The 17,532-nt window shown below is 39.4% G+C and overlaps 2 protein-coding genes across 2 annotated transcripts; one reads left to right on the plus strand and one right to left on the minus strand.

Annotated features, from left to right (window-relative positions):
- Positions 1 to 2,514: 2,514 nt before the first annotated feature.
- LOC145415464 (protein SHQ1 homolog) lies at positions 2,515 to 11,631 on the minus strand. Its single transcript, XM_080284739.1, has 9 exons — positions 11,530 to 11,631; positions 9,643 to 9,814; positions 8,382 to 8,581; positions 8,040 to 8,179; positions 7,577 to 7,769; positions 6,775 to 6,983; positions 5,084 to 5,207; positions 4,170 to 4,330; positions 2,515 to 2,928 (listed from the first exon to the last, which is right to left on the minus strand). The coding sequence occupies exons 2-9, from the start codon at positions 9,783 to 9,785 to the stop codon at positions 2,515 to 2,517; spliced, it is 1,584 nt and encodes a 527-aa protein (XP_080140865.1). The 5' UTR covers positions 9,786 to 9,814; positions 11,530 to 11,631.
- Positions 11,632 to 15,119: 3,488 nt separating this feature from the next.
- Positions 15,120 to 17,142, plus strand: LOC145415465 (uncharacterized). Its single transcript, XM_080284740.1, has one exon. It carries the CDS (start codon positions 15,120 to 15,122, stop codon positions 16,857 to 16,859), a length of 1,740 nt encoding a protein of 579 aa, XP_080140866.1. The 3' UTR covers positions 16,860 to 17,142.
- The last annotated feature ends 390 nt before the right edge of the window (positions 17,143 to 17,532 follow it).

A 17,532-nucleotide genomic window follows, 5' to 3' on the forward strand; every position in this document is an offset into this window, starting at 1 on the left:
TCCCCATGCAAATTATGTACAAATCAGGAAGAGGTGTCTCTAGAGGCAGCAGTGCATGTGAAAGTCAAATTAACCAGTATGGAAAATAATGACCATTTTTTTTTTTTTTTTTAAATAAATAACAAGGGTCATTGGTAGACATCAGGAAGGGCATCCGGTCATAAAATGCTACATGCTCCAAACCAAAGTCCTCTACCCAGGGGCAACGCCTTAGCCCTTATCCAAAAAGGGGTACCTGGCATAAAACTCACAATAACAGAACAGAGGAAGGAAAAACAAATGAGTAAAAAAAAATAATCCATACACCAGATTACTGGTGTCCTCTGTTCATAAAATATCTGTAACAGTTAGACTTGAACAGTTGTGGGCTGAAATTTGGAGGGAAACAACTCTGGGGAGGGGAAGGGAGTTCCAGAGAGATGCAGTTCGGGGAATGAAAGAATTCTGATATGCAGAAGTTCTGCAATATGGCTGAGTGACATTCCAGTCATGAGCGCTACCAGATGCCCGTGTAGCAAGAGGGAAGGCATGGAGAGGTGGCACCATGGACGCAACTTCGTCTGAGCATTTGCCAAAAAAATATCTGTAAAATAATGCAAGGGAGGCAACACTCCTTCTTACTTGCAGGGGAGGTAGTTTATATGTAATGGCAGGGTTGTTAATGATTCTAACAGCTTTGTTCTGAATTTTGTCTAGTTATCTTAATGCAACCTCTCCACAACCACTCCACAAGGGTGAGCAATATTCAAGCTGAGAGCGCACATGACTCTTATAAATTATAGCTAACTGCTCATCGGAGAAGAAGTTACGGACTCTGTTCTTGTGTGTAACTATGCATGTCACTGGTATAAAAAAAACTGGCTGCAAACATATACTAATATATGAGAAGACATACTATCATTATCTACTTAACAAATCTGTTGGTGGTAGGTGGGGGCATTCACCATCCACTCACCTGATGTAGTGCTGCTTTGGGTGTCTGCTCTTTCCTCTCTTCCTTCCTTCCTCTTCTGTCTTTCTTTCTGCCTGCGGTGACTTTACACTCCCTCTTCTTTCCTTCCTTCATTCTTTCCTCTTCTGACTATTTGTGACTCTACACTGAGTGGCAAGCTAAATGGTTTTCTGTACATCAGGAAACCATTTACTACACTGGGTGGTAACCATATAACCAAATTATGGCACCTTGTGGTTTAGTGGGTGATTATGGCTCTCCAATTGGATTGAGCCCGTGTAAGTTTATATCCAAGTGATGGTTGGGGTTTATTGCTCACATAATGCCACTCAGGGATGAGTGTGGATAGTCACTCATCTTAAAAGTCAGAACCAACTTGCCTAGCCCCGGGCTCCTATGCTCCTCATGGGGCAACACGGAATTAGATGATGGATGGATGGATGAACAAGTCTGTCACAGTTTGTGTTTTGAACCTCAAACTCAGGCAAACACTAAGCAAATTCATGTTAATCTTATTCTGCAACAGAGTACTGAATTAACACTGTCAAGGCAAACACCGAGCTATTCACATACAACTTTTTCTGCAACTGAATACTGAATTAATGTAAAAATCTGCAGGTGAAATGCTTCAGCAAGTGTCATACAGAATTAACGGTTGCCACTAAAGACACTTAAACAAGTGCTGTAGTGTGGTACACGATGCCTGTCAACCATTTTTAATTTTCTGGATAATACCAAGGATGAACATCAATCTAAATGTTGGGGTAAGTAATGCGTATGTTCAAGGACTACGTGACACCAACTCCAGTCACAGATGATGACTGCACACTATGTACTATGAAATACAGGAAAGAAGACTGCAAAAAGAACCACTGAAAGCTCTGAACGAGAAAAATTACATGGAACTAATAACAGACGATCAATGGTAATCTGGCCAAATACATCAAATCATCTGTATTACCCTAACCTTCATCCTCTCATCTGATTATATAAAAAAAAGAAGAAGAAAAAAAAAAGAAAAGTCAAGATGAGGTGGTAGAAAACTTCAAAACAGTCAAACTATGAACAAAATAGCATCTCAAAAAACAAATTAGAGGTAGCTTATAGAGCAGATGGGCTGGAGGGGGGGAGGAAGGGGGAAGGAAGACACCACAACATGGAAGTAAATGACTGAGGTAGAACAAGTGGAAGACAAGCAATTACAAAAACATATAAAGAGGTAAGAACATGTGAACATTATTCCTCTAGAGGAGAAATTTTCTTTAAATTCAAAAGGATGAGTAGAATCCAGAACTATTAAAACAAAAACATATACAAGCAACTATCAACACAGTGCTCAGTGACAGAACTTTACATTCACTCACTAGACACGAGCCATACATCCATTCATTATTCAAACCATGAGGCATACATTCAATCACTCATGCCTTTGAATTCTTGGCTCTATCTCACAGGCTACATTTTATGACTGTGTGAAAAACACACAAGACCAACACCTAAAGAAGCAAAATGAATTCCAATAAGACAAAAGCTGCACCACCAAAACCCGTTCAACAACCAACTCATGCATTTTCATTTTCATTCTCGGACAGCGTATCATCGTCTGAATCCAACTCAGAAGAATCTGAGGAAGAGTCTTTATCATTAGCATCACTTGAGTCATCTGATGAGTCACTGCTGTCACTTTCATCACTGTCACTGTCACTGCTGGAGGAGTCACTATCATCACTGAGGGGGGCTGTGTGGCTCCCCTGATGTACAGGAATGATTACCTCTGACGATTCTTGGTTGTCATTGGCTCCGAGTGCAGCCCCGTTTTCTATGACAGTAAGGCCCGTCATGTCACTCACTAAACTGTTAATGTTGTCCTCTCCTCCCTCCCCTTCTCCCTCATCACCCTCTTCCTCAAGCACTAAGAGGGCTGCTGCTTCTAATTCTTCCAGTTCAAGGCCCATGTCAGCTTTCGTCACCTTTACCTAAAAGCACATTACACATAAACACACACACACACAGAATCAAAGGTCATAACATATTACCACAAAAAACACAGAGTTCCTCATCTATTATACATCATTTATTTTTCTTTAGTTATCATGCTTCCTCTTTCCTTGCCTTCTGGGCCCTACCACACCCCATCCTTAGGTGGTAAAAAGACGTTAGGATGATGATTTCATTTCATACATCAGATTCCTGCAACTGCTGAGGATAAATGGATGGTTTGGCTACTAAGTTAACTCTTCAATCAAATGATGCAATTCTGTTACAATCTTGCTACCTCCTGATTTGTTTTGCTTGGAATGGATTTCTCACACAGGAGGAGTCAGATACAGCATTAACTGACCCATAAATCAAATGGCTTTATTTATTTTATATTATTACTGCTATCTCTTGACAATGCTGCTTTGCTAAGAACAAACTTTATGAATAGGAGGCTTAAATACAGCCTTCTTTAACCCCTACACTATGATGGGGCTCGTCTAAACTGTAAAAAACCAGATGATGCTAGCAAGAATGCACTAGAAAATATGTCAACAGATTTAGAGGGTTAGTGTCCATCCAAGGCCAGTTCTTGTACAGAGGGGTCCTAATACTTTTTTTTTTTTTTTTTTTTTTTTTTTTAATACAGCTGACCTAAACATTATTTCAATATAGCAAGTCACGTATTTCTTTCAGCGTCATCACCAACAATTTCTTCTTTCTCCTTCCTAACCTCTTCACACAATTCCTTTATTCTTTCAGCAAAACTACTGTCTTACATCTACACTTTTTTCTTCCAGTGTTCTTTCAACCCGTAATATGCACCAACCTCTACCTTTCTTACCATTCAGTACCCTTACAAAACCACACACAGCATTAATATTCTGCAGATGTTGAAGCTATCAGCTTTACTGTACTAATCATGCATCATTCATACCTTCAAATTCCTAAAAGCCTTGTTAGGTAAAGAGATGTAGGCTATATGGCAAGGCTTTAAGAGACAACATTAATCTAAGGATTTCACCCAATGAACACTTTACTGTAGACTGGGAGAAAAAAAATCCTGCCATAGTAAGTACAATATACAGTATATCATATTCAACATTAAACCATGACACATGAAAAATGAAGAGATTCTCAGAGTCTGTACCTAAACATATCAGAGCTAAACTTTTCTTCCTCTTTCAGGTTAAATAACACTAAATTAATTAATATCTGCAAGAACTCAACATTAACTTGCCTTTTTGAGTGAATCAGCTAGAGAGATGAGCTTGTTGTCTTTGACTTTCTGTATCCATACGCAATAGTCAGTAATGTAAAGTTGGTTCAGGAGGTATCGAGGCTCTGACTGCTTGAAGAACCTCTGTATCTCCAACAAACACTGCAGCACTTTCTTACGACCTGCAAATATTAGATGTACTCTTTGTTTTAGGCCCAAATTCTTGTTGGGTAAGAAGGCTCTCTAGCATCTCTCCCTTAATGATTTATGGTAAACCCTCGATATACCCAAATGATTGGAGGACGGTACGGTAGCTGATGTTCAACAGGGGGAACTGTAATGACCCAAGGTTCAATTTACAATAAATCTTGTTCAGTGGAATTATATGGTTTCACAGTTTTATTTCAATTTTATACAATACTATATATTTTAAGTGTTTAGATAAATATTAAATGTTATCAGCCAATAATGAATAACAGATATGAAAAAACAAAAAGAAAATTACTCTTTCTATGCCTTTCCCTTGTTAAGGCAGCCACATCACCTTAATAAATCAACCTTTTATTCAATACTGGTATATCTGAAGGTTGTCTGGAGGGCTCTCAGTGGCTGATATAGCTGAAGTTCTGATTAATATGGTTCTGTATGGCGAGGGTTCACTGTACTTAACTTATTACTCATATCATTCTCTTGTATGTTATTTCTATCCTTTTTGATATTGGCATGGAAAATTGAGAGAACATACAGGAGAATATTAAAGCAGTAGGCTAAATGCAGTAGTAAACTGGTAGAAAAGGGTGCCAAGGAGCCTCCTTTACTGACAAAAAATATAGGCCTTCATCATTACTGAAAGCTTGGTATAGTAACCAAAAATATCATGACCATCACTGTGAAGTTTTCATTTTTTCAAATCACTGCCACACATATAAACATACCCAATAAAAGAATGTGTGCAGTATCTCTTAAGACTTGCTGTGCCAGGTGCCAATTGCGCACTAGAGGAAAGGTAAGGGAACGCCGCACACAGCTCACTGCCACGTCCTTCAGCTGAGTGAATGACTGGAGAGAAAAAGCCATCACCATCACCACATCATCATCATCCTAACTCTTATTACAAACAAAACAATGGCTCACAACAATAAACAAGGCAAAAGTGTGGGAGAACTATCAACAGCATACCCAGTGGAACATGCCAATAACCATTCACATCTGCATCATCTAATCCTGTGTTGCCCCATGAGAAACATAGAAGCCTGGGGCATTTAAGATGAGAGTGACCAGCCTCACACATCCCTGAGTGGCATTACGTGAGCAATAAACCCCACCCACCCCTTGGATATAAACCTGCACAGGCTCAATCCGATTGGAGCACCTTAATTACCCATTAAACCACCAGGTGCCATAATTTAGTTACATGGTTACCACCCAGGGTAGTAAATGGTTTCATGGTGTACAGGAAACCATTTGGCTTGCCACTCAGTGTAGAGTCACCTGTAGATGGAAGGAAGAGGAAAGAATGAAGGATGAAAAGACAGAAAAAGAAGGAAAGATATAAGGATGGAAGACAGGAAAGGGCACTCACCTGAGAGCAGCACTACATTGTGAGTGGATGGTAAGTGCCCCCTCCTTTCACTAATGACCATTCACACATCTAATTATTATACTATGCAATCAACCAATCAAACAATGCCATGCTTCCTCTTATGGAATCCCCATACTGAGGTTGGCCATGGTACAACTGATGTTCTCTTTGGAACAGAAGCTAATCAAGTGCCAAAAGCAGCTAATTACTTCCAACAGCTGCTGAAAGCTGTTGGGAAAAAAGAAATCTATGATATGCAACCATTATTATCATCATCCAGACTTCTTTTTCCATCCATCCATCCATCATCATCATCCAATCCTACATTGCCCCATGAGGAGCGTAAGAACCCGGGGCTAGGCAAGTTGGTCATGACATTTATTTTCCACCTAGAGATAAGGTAAGGTAGGGTTCACAGAGAAAGTAAAACATGACTGAATGACAAGTAACTGAAGTCTGTCCAATTAAATTGGCCATATATTCATTCACTCACCATTTAGGCTCCCAGAACCCTGATCCCATTTCACAGGTACACCTTCCATGTGTATTCACTTCATAACTACCAATCATGCATAGTTAATCTGGTAACTATCACACTTAAGAGGGGGATGCCAAATCCTAGTCATACATTCCTCTGTACAAAGTTCTTTCAAACAGCCTGATCCACAGTCGGTTCTCTAGATATGTAAGATCTGAAAACGTGAGTCTCAGTTTGGACTTTGACTCTGTTTACTTATGGCTGAGTTTCTGCCTGAGAATGATGACTGTGTGGCTAGTTACCAAGTTTATGGCCACACAGGACCTATTCATCAACTGCCTACCAAAATTGTGAACAGAGTAATACATATCATGTAGGCTGCAGCAGTGAGAAAAACAAAGAAAATATGCCTATGGATGAAAAATATAAAACTATCCAAAGAAGTAATAAACAAAAAAAGAGAGGTTGATTTTTTTTCCTCTTCTTCCTTCCATAATTCTTGATAATACAGGCACTATACAGCACTTACAATGAACATGCAACATAAACTAAAAACCTGTGCTTACATCAAGCCATGAGAGAGTAGGGCTGATTTTGGCCACATTCCAAGACGACTCCACACAGTTCTCGCCCAGTGTGATGCGGTGGTTGAAGGCCCAGGAGTACACCAAGTCAACAAGGCCCAGGTACACTGCTGATCTGGTACCTGGATCCAACAAGTGCTCTTTCCTTGGTAGTTTCAGCAACTCCTCACGCTCTTCCTCAGTCAACTCAACTGTTAGGAAGCAAAGAACCAATTATGGATAGAAATAAATGACTAAAACACAAAAACTTCAACATATTACACACTTCCATCCTCAGCTTGAGGGTCAATTAGTAAAAGAACAGACAAAGGATGAAAATGGATAGATAAAATACATAAGTTTCAGCAACTCCTCATATTTATTGAACTCAACTGCCAAAAAGAAAAAGACGTGATGAACGACAGAAATGTACAGATGAAACATGCTCATTTTTATTTACTTCGAAAGGCTCTGTACATGCTTGTAGTGCCAGTCTTCTGCACTTGATGGCAGTTCTTAATGCTGCACAATCTCTAGCAGCATCCCCGTTCAAACCCTTAACTCTGTTATTAATGACAGGCATATGATAAGAATTGTACTCCTTTTGTAGTTTGATGAGTGACATTATGGTCTCCATCCAACTGGAGTTTGTGCTGTACTGTATATAAAAAGGAAAAAAGTTTCAAAGGGTTATACAGCTGTTAAAAAATTATATCACAATATAGGTGTGCTCATTTCATCAACAAACATCTTACACACTAAGTAAGAATGCCAACAGTGTACTCTAATAATACTAATCTCTTACCTTCATCAGCAGTGATGCTGTAATACTCAGGAATAAACTCAACACACTGTTTTGCTGTGTCCACCTCAAAGAAATCAGCCAAATAGTGATCCTCATCAAACAAACTCAGCTCCTGACACACTCGCTCCTCTCTCCTCTGTCCTGCACTCTTGTTGTCTGGGTCTACAATGTCTACAACACCTTTAAGTTCATTCTGAAATCAAATTTAAAATATTCAGAAAACATAAAGACACAGGAAATGAATAATAATAAGTGAAAGGAAAGACAAACAAAAACATATGAAAGCAAAGCTGTGATTAGAAGAAAATGATATAAAGCTGATGGAGCAAATGAATCTGAATTTAAACACAGTACTATATTTAAAAAAAAAAAAAAAAAAAAAAAAATCAAAACTTGTCTTTCATTTAAGCAATCCTTGAGCTGTCAAAAAACTAGGATGATAACAACTCTTGTATTAGTTTACCTGGAGGGAAGTGAAGACCCCTGTGAAGCTGTTTGCAAATCCGTATTTGTGTCCAGCTGTCACTAAGTTCTCCTCGGGCAGTGTCTGCTGATAGGTCCAGTCAAAGTCCTCCTCACCTTCCTCCTCCTCCTCTGCAGTATCTCCTGCAGAGTTATAATAAGAACTAAACTGATATGCAATCTCATCATATTCATCATCATCATCACAAACTCTTTTCCCCATCCTAAGATGGGTTTAAGAAGTTCCTGCGGCCTATTTATACTGGTGCCAGCACATGTAGATATCCCTCTCCAGTACACCCTGTACTGTATACCTACAGCTATACACAAACAAAAGACTGACCTCCAATAACTTCAATGGAGGGTTTGTTGACCCCCGTAGCACCATGTGGAGTGAGAAGGGCAGTGAGCATATCGAGGTTAGGGAAGGTTTGTCCGCGAGTCTCCTTCTTACATGTAATGATGAAAGCCCCAATGTCGGCATCAAAAGTGGCTTTGTGTTGCTCCAACTCTGAGTCCACCAGCTTGCCACCAAATGTCAGCCTGGAGTATAAACAGAAATACTGGGCTGGCTTCTGTGTGGTATAATGGGTTTCATAGCACCTCTTGATAGGAATTTATTTGGCATGTTGCAGCCTGCCATTACACTCTGCATGTCACATATGTCATTTGAACATACACGTGATTTGCATTAATAACACAAGACGCTACTGAGGTGTAATGTGCAGAAAAAAAATAGCAAGGGAAGAGGTGCTACGAAATCTTGAAAGCCCCTTAAATACAGTACAACACATTAGTTTTGCAACAGGTTGGTGTAAAGCCAGAAACATAGTACCGGTACTAATTCCTTTACTATAAAGAGCTGGCATACAGCATACAGAGAAATATTCACCCATTCAGTCAATGGATATTTTTTAAATTCTAGTCATATTACAACGTATATATCTATCTATCTATCTATAGCCGGATACCTTAATCCTGTAAGGGGTGACCACAAACAAACCGTTGCCATGTCACCCTGTCATTTGTCTGTCCTCCCTCCAACTCATCCCCCCCCTCTCATATACAGTACCGGTATCTCTATTCCATCCCTCCACTTCATCTTTTGTTTCCCCCTCCCCTTCCACCTCACTCACATACGGTACACTCTTCTCAGCTTACGAAATTTTTTATAACAGAAGGGGTTACATGGAGAAAAATCTCTTAAAATGTGAGGCTTTCCCATGCTGAACAGTACTGTCCAGAGGCAGCACAAATACCAGTAGGGACAAAATATATAAAATACCATGTCACTATACTAAAACTGCTGAATTTACTATCAGAAGTCTTCCTTACACAGAATAAAACTGGCAGGTGTAAGGTAAGAAGTATATATTAGTTAAGAGATACAAGAGGCCTGCTCTATACTGCATCAAATAATCTGGTGGCAGCAACAGTAAATTCCTCAAGATTTCATTGCATGTATGGGTTAAAGGAGGTTGTCTCTATATAATTTGCCATTTAAAGACCTTCCATTAGCTTATTAAAATCATAAGGCAGTAGCAAGAATAAAATATCGAGCTCACAATAGCTACATATAAATAAAAAGGTAGTATTCTCCTTACCGAAGATAATAAGGAGAAGAATAGAATGTGAAGGTGTCTCCATCAATGTTGACTTCAGCATCTGATATCTGGGCATATGGAGCAAAGATTTTCACTGTCAGATGCTCGTCATCTTGCTTCACTTCAAACTTTGGAGTCAGCATTGTTCACTGTGGTATTGTAGAGATGCAACCTGAAATAATTTAAATCTTTACTACTTTACACAGATATCAATACAGAACATATAAAATGTAATGTTACAAACTTTGGCCATGCTAGCATGTGTATGCCTTGGTCTTCATTAGACTGTGCCAACATCATATCCTATAGCAATGGTTTGTGCATTGGTGCTCTTTTTAGCATTGTTTGTACACAACATTATATTTACAATAATCTGCTTCTCTTCCTCTCTGAGATATTATGTAAACCAATCATAATGAGGGCAACCCTATCAATGAAAGCAAAATACTTCATTCCTATCCTTGGTGTCATTTGGCCCTAACACTTTTTTACCCTTTGGTTCTAGTTTTAGTATCCTCTGACCTCAACTTCAGCACCCAGACTAATGGATATCTACCAAGATGATCAACTTCTACTCGGCCTAAAATTGCCATCTCACCATCTTGAAAACCAAGTTTGGACAAGAGATTAACAAGAGAATATGATGATAGTCATGAAGTAGTCCTGTGGAAAGGAGGTAGCGCTGCTGCATTAACTTTTTCTGCCAATGAGCTGCATGAAACAAGTTACAAAATGATGAAAACCTGAGCCAGGTTACGGTACAAACAGAGGAAGAAGTACCGTACTGGAACTGTAATCAGTGGACTTCCATTTTTTGTCAAGGCTTTACCCAGATAAAGTAAAGTATAAAAAAATATATATATAAATCATAAATTTACCTTTTCTTCAACACAGCACAACAGTGCCAGTCATATTTTACTTTCTTTGGATTAGGTTGGCTTAATAATTTCTACCATTAATCTGATCTAACCTAACCTACAAGACTTGGCTAATACAGATTGTACTACTTGGCTAGGCACAAGAGCACAGCATCATCCAGTCTGCCCCTCCCCCCCATGTCTGTGAGGGCAAATTGAATCATATGTCTTACAAAGGTGGGGGATGTAAATCAACTGATCTTTACATCAATGTGGTCTCTTAAACAAGCTCAAAATAAATATCTACAGTATCTATCTATCTATAGCCAGACACCATATGGGGTGACAGTTCGTCTTTGAATTACCGGTAGTTGTTTTATGGGGGGGGGCACAAACCCTCTGCCAACCCACTTGTTGACATGTAGTTGGTTATATGGTTACCACCCGGCACTGTATATGGTTTCCTGGCTTACGGGAAACCACTAGGCTTGTCACTCAATGTAAAGCCACTCGAAAAGGAATGATGAGTAATAAAATGTGACAGGAAAGATGGAAGAAACTGGAAGAGAGGAGGGCAAACACAGAAAAAGATTGATAAAAGTGAAAAAAGTAGGCAGCATTGCATTAAGTGAGTGGATGATGGTCGCCACCCAAATAAATAATTCTGTAGGGAAAAAAAAAAGCATGATATAAAAGGAATTACTTGGCAAATTTATCAACAAAAGATCTAACCGTGCATCAGTAAGACTTCCCAGGTAATGTAGCTTAAAATACAAAATCCAGAAGGTAAAAATGATGTTACTCGAGGCATTATTTACTAATTTACCACTGCTACTAGTGACAATATGTTACTCCATACTTTCCATTCCTGTTAAACCTAACAGTAACCACCAGCTTCATTAAATATACTACAATGCAGTCACAACTTGGCGATGGAGCAGAGACACCTGACTGAAAAACATAAATGACCAGTCAACTAAGCATGCTAAAAGGCATTTACGAGACATGAACACCTGAAAACACTACTTACCCTGAAAAACACAAGACTAACAACAAACAAATTAGAGGGCCACACACACAACGACAAGGCTACACAACGCAATATAAAACGACTTCAGCCCAGCAGTACACAAGCCAGACATGCCTCCACACTGAAAATCCAATGTTCGCTGTTTCTTGCACATCGGCACAAAAGCAAAATTTGGTATCATGCAGTATTTTCAGTGAGATTCAATTCCACACTGGATAAGATGATAATTAACTGACTTAAAATGAAAGAATATGATTACCTTTGACGGCGGATATTTTAGTGTAAAAATATGGCAACGATGTGTCTTGAGAGCCGAACTATTGTGTCATTCTCTCTTGTTTACAATTTCGACCGCGTCCCAGCGCATATGATCAGTGACTGACCTTGACTTCGGCCATCACTAGTAGTTGTAATGCATGGCTCGTGAGCAACAAGGGCATAGGAAAGTGGATGGAGGATGGCAGTCAAGTTTCTTAAATGCTGCTTGTTTTCACAGAAAAAAAAAAAATTGGCAGATCAGCCTATCTCAATTAATTCTCAACAGTCAGAGGCAGTCTGCTGTAGGACGAGGGCCTTTCCCACCAAATCAGTAATTTCATCTTTACTTCGTGCTTTTTGTTTGCGTTATTGTGTCGAAAATAAAGACATGTAATAAACACGCGTAACTGCCAGGCAGTGATAATTTATTCTACAGCCCCACATCTATAGCCGATTTCAACCACGGGACTGTTCCATTTAAGCCATTGTCCATGAAAATTTGACAATAAATATTGAGAAGATGACTAAAGTTGCTCGAAGTTACAAAATACGAAATATTTCTAACAAATATAGAGTTCCCTTTCGGTCTAAATCCAAAGGATACAGATCCAAGATATTTTAACCCGACTGCCGTTGACTGCGCCGCCAGGTACCCTAACCCAACCCGATTTACCTCAATTCACCCACATTTATCAAGTCAGGCAAGCCCTTTGACACTACAGGAAATCGGCTGGGTCCACGTTCCCGCCGCAGCAGTAAGAAAGCTTTGTCTTTTTAGGTGAGTTACTAAGTAAAAAGTGAGATTGCGCTTTGATAACAGAATTTTCTGTATGGCGGCGTTGGGTGATGTTGGAGTTGATTAGTGTAACTCTACCACAGTGACCGGTGTGAGGATATTTACCGAAAGTTGCCGCTTGACGATTAAATTTAGTGTAGGGGATGTCTAAGGCTAAAATGTTCGGTAAAACTGTATACCCAGGATGGGAGGAATGTGGTATTACCTAGAAATTACAACCAACTAATGGATAATGGAATAAATATGCCCATTGCTCAACTTTGGGGATGTTTATGTAAGTCAGAACAATTTCTCCTACATAACCATGTCAGAAATTGTTCTCTTAGTATTTAATAAGTAAGGAGGTGGGGGGAAGGGTAGTACTTGGAGGATATCTGTTTCTGTACTTAAACGATTCTGCAATAAAAATTTAAATGGTAAATTTTTAGAAGTAACCAACGTTTTCTTTTATTATTTGTTTTATGGTTTCCAATGCAAAATACTGTGCTTTAATTAGTTTTGACCCTCATTTTGGGGGGAAAATCCCCCTTTTGGAATTTTGAGTAAGATTTCCAAAAGTGGGTTTATCCCCTAAAATCAAGATCAAGATTAATTAAAAATACACTATTTTGCATTAAACTAACCCAAACTAACCTAACCTAACCTAGGCCTGATCTAGAGCCTGACATAGACCGAATGCACACGCCTGCACCAGCCAACATGGCACAACATTCATCCGTTACTGAGCGACAGCCTAACCTAAGTCACTATATGACTATCCCTACAAAATTTGCTCCCCCAACTGAAACTAGGCTTAAAGGGTAAGTCTTAGTTAGAATAGTTCAGGGACGTAATATAATGAAAATTGGTAACGTTGGTTACTTCTAAAGTTATACCATTTAAATTTGATTGGGTTAGATTAGGTTAGATAGCTCATTTTAACATGGATGCAATAAGTGATGGAGACAACAGCTAAGAATAACAAATCACCCTCTTGCTTCTTATTTCTGTAGTATTTGAAAAAAAAAAGGTTTGTGAGAGGCAAAGCATATCGCCAAACTTCCTGATGTTAGCAATGATAAGTAAAAGGTCTTTAGTTGCTGATAATGAAGGTTTTGTTATATTTATCCACCCATATCTCTAGTTATCTACCAACATCCTTTCTCATCTAGACATCTCTCTCAAACGAAGTAATCTAACAGCTGTCATTAGAACAATCTTTACTAATTATTTGGTACTGAACTGTACTCTTCCCACAGAAGCTGAGACCGTCTGTGATCCAGTGTACCGTAACTGATTCATAAGGGAGGGGGACACCTGCTGCTCCCGGGGCATTGATAATGCTCCACACATCACTTTCTGTATCAGCTAAGTGAGTGTAATTACAGTTTTACTCCATACCGGCATTTAGTGTAATTAATCCATTCATTACTAAAAGTCTTCCCCAAACTAAATACAGTAAAATGATCTGACAATACGAGATCAAAATAATAGTTGCCATGAGGCTGAAATGTCAGTGATTTCACTAAACCTTTTTGTCCAAGACACCATTCTTCCACCTATCATCAAAGCCATTGATGTCCAGTCAGGAGTGTAAGGGCTTTAAGTTGAATAATAATTTTCTATAACCCATTTGTTCCAGCCTGACAAAGATCAGCCCAGTTGATAGCCAAGCGCAGTCAGACTGGAAGGTCGATCTGACTAGTAACCAGAAAGACTCGTCAATTTTTATGCAACCATGACTTAGTGAATATTGTATAGTATTTAAGTTGTGTAAATGGCCAAGGTTTGTCAGGTGAACACAAACCAACTATAGCCACGGCACAGGCAAAACTGAAAAGAAATTATCAAATTGATGGGATTTGAAGTAAGATGAAAGTGTATTCTGGCTATATATTAAGAAAACTGACCATGTATAATGTACAATACATGAATTCATATTTATATTCTGCATGTTAATGGATAATGAGAGACTATCTATCTATCTATCTATCTATTGCCAGACACCATAATCCTGCAAAGGGTGACCATTTGACACTGAGTTAGTTGTTTTACAGGGAGGGGCACCAACCCTCCACCAACCCACTTGTTGACACGTAGGGAGCATGTATGGTTTGGTTATATGGTTACAGTAGACAAATTTATGTAAGTGAAGTTGTGGTGGGGAGGGGTAAATGAGAGACAGGATGATGTGGTCAAGAGGAGGGGGAAATTGGAGACTGAGGATGAGGTGGTCAGGAGGAAGGAGAAATGGAAGACTGAGGATGAGTTATATGAGGGAGGGTGAATTGGAAAGAGGGCAGCCTGATGGCAGAGGAGAGGGTAACATGGAGTTAACTTTAGAATTTGGTATGTTGCAAATTCATTTCATTTATAAAGTCTCCAAAATCTTGCATGTGTCGGCCTTGGTCAGCTAATGACGGTTTGCCATGCTGCACGTTCTTTGGCAGCCTCCCCTGATGGTAATATATATATATATTTTTAATTGCAGTCACGGTCCACCACAAAAATGAGCCATTCAAAGGGGGTTGTCGAGACTGTCCTCGATGGGGCCCAAATGACTGAGAAAGCAGAAGAAACGGAACCTAGTACGGAATATGAATGTGAGGAGGAACCTGGCATCGAGTATGAATGTGAAGAGGATCCTGATGAGGAATATGAATGTGAGGAGGAGCTTATTGAGGATTATGAATATGAGGTGGAGCCTAATGAGGAATCTGAGTGTGAGGAGGAGCTTAGTAAGGAATATGAGTGTGAGGAGGAGCTTGATCAGGAATACGAGTGTGATAAGGAGCCTAAAATAGAATACGAATGTAAACAGGAGTCTAGTAATGAATGTGATTATGAGGAGGCTCCTAGTAATGAATATGAATGTAAGGAGGAGGCTAGTGATATATATGAATGTGAAGAGGAGACTAGTAAGAAATATAAATGCAAGTTTTGTGAGAAGAGTTTTGTGTACAAGGCACGACTAGACTCTCACATACGTATTCATTTAGGGCAGGGAGAATTTTACTGTCAGATATGTGACATCCAGTTCAGCCACAAGCATCTCCTCATACGTCATAAGAAAAGCCACAGCAATAAGAACGACTTGATATGCAAAGTGTGTGGTAAGGAATGTTCATTCAAAAGTCAGTTCAATATGCACATGATGATTCATTCTGAGGATAAGAACTTTACATGTAAAGTCTGTGGAAAGGCATTTGCTCAAAAATTTGGCCTAGCTGCACACATGAACATTCACACAGGAGATAAAAGATTCCAGTGTGGGCTCTGTGGCAAAATGTATGGGTATAAGGCTACGCTACTGACACATATAGCCAGTGTGCATACAGGGGAAAAGCGGTTCACCTGTAACGAGTGCGGCAAAAGATTTACTCACCGCAGCAGTCATCGTTCCCACTTGAGAATGCATGCACGCAAAAACAATGGAGAGGATGCCAGTAACCAGTTCCAGTGTGAGATCTGTGGGAAGTGTTTTATAAGTCAGTATAACCTAGATTTGCATGGCACAATTCACACAGGAGAAAAAACTTTCATGTGTGACGAGTGTGGAAAGATGTTCAGCCGTAAATCCTATCTTGCCAGTCACAAGTCTGTCCACACTGCTGAGAAATTATTTGTGTGCAATGCATGTGGCAAGCGATATGCCGACAAAAAGGCATTGGCCCGCCATGAACGTGTACATTATGGGAAGAGAGACATCAAATGCCCTCAGTGCGAGAGATTATTTGCCTATCAGAGTGAACTCAAAGCTCATATGTCCGTACACTCTGGTGAGAGGAACTACAAGTGTGAAGTATGTGGCAAAGCTTTCCAACAACAAGGCAATCTCACCCTGCACATGAATATACACACAAAGGAGAAACAGTTTGCGTGTGGAGTGTGTGGCAAGATGTACGGATACAAGGCCACTCTCCTCACTCACATAGCGAGCAAACACACTGGAGAGAAGAGATTTACCTGTCAAGAGTGTGGAAAAAAATTTACTCATCGGAGCAGCATGAGAACCCATAGACTGATGCATGAACGGCTCAACAAAGAAAAACTAAGTGGAGACTCAGGGAACGTTGATGATCCTGCAGCTACTGATGACAGTTCAGACACATTAAATGAATCTAGTATGGGAGATATGTCAGGCACAGCTGACATAGAAAAGAGTGAATGTGCTGAGTGTGGAAAGAAATTTCTTCGCAAAACTAGCCTCCTCAAACATTTAAAGTTACATGAGGAAGAGAAAGAGCGTATTGAGTTCTACAGGCAGATGATAACCCCATTACTGACTAATGATTGAAGAAAAAGTGTAATAGCTTGTATTTTTTTAATGTTAGATGATGATGAAAAAAAAAAAAAAATGCAGTCCTTAAGTAAATTAGTAATGGTTTTGGACAGTAGGGAAGACTAAGCAAGGGAGACCTTATTATGGTAATACTGAAAGTCCATATTGAAATAAAAACTGCCTTTTAAAGTAATGTTCCTACCTGTAAAATAGATTCACCAGTGTCCCTTCAGATACATTATTTTCCTGTTTGTATGGAGGCATTGTGTTAATTAAGAACACATCCTTGCCTTATAACATGGACTGCCTGTACTGTATTTCCCCAGGTCAACTCTAGTAATCAGTGAGAAGCCTCTAATGTTTTATGTATTGTACCCTTCATTAATAATCAAGAGATCAAGTTATAGTACAGTATACCCAACATATACCGTAATTGAACACTAATTTCCACATACATTCAAGGAAAATGCCTTGCTTCGTTAGGGACATCTGTTATATACTACCATGTCTACAGTCTACTGATGGAATATAAATGATAAAGAGATTCTTGTAGTTGAACAGAACTATCAGGTGTTAGATGCCCTACCCACATCTAACCATCTTGTGTTAAGTATATCCCATTCATTTCATCCAGTACACTTTTTCTTTTCTTACTTTTTTCTTTCCCCACCATCAGGAGTATAGGAAC

Source organism: Coenobita brevimanus, chromosome 102 (genome assembly GCF_032717465.1).
Source record: "Coenobita brevimanus isolate Jiangsu-jjx chromosome 102, ASM3271746v2, whole genome shotgun sequence".
NCBI lineage: Eukaryota > Metazoa > Arthropoda > Malacostraca > Decapoda > Coenobitidae > Coenobita > Coenobita brevimanus.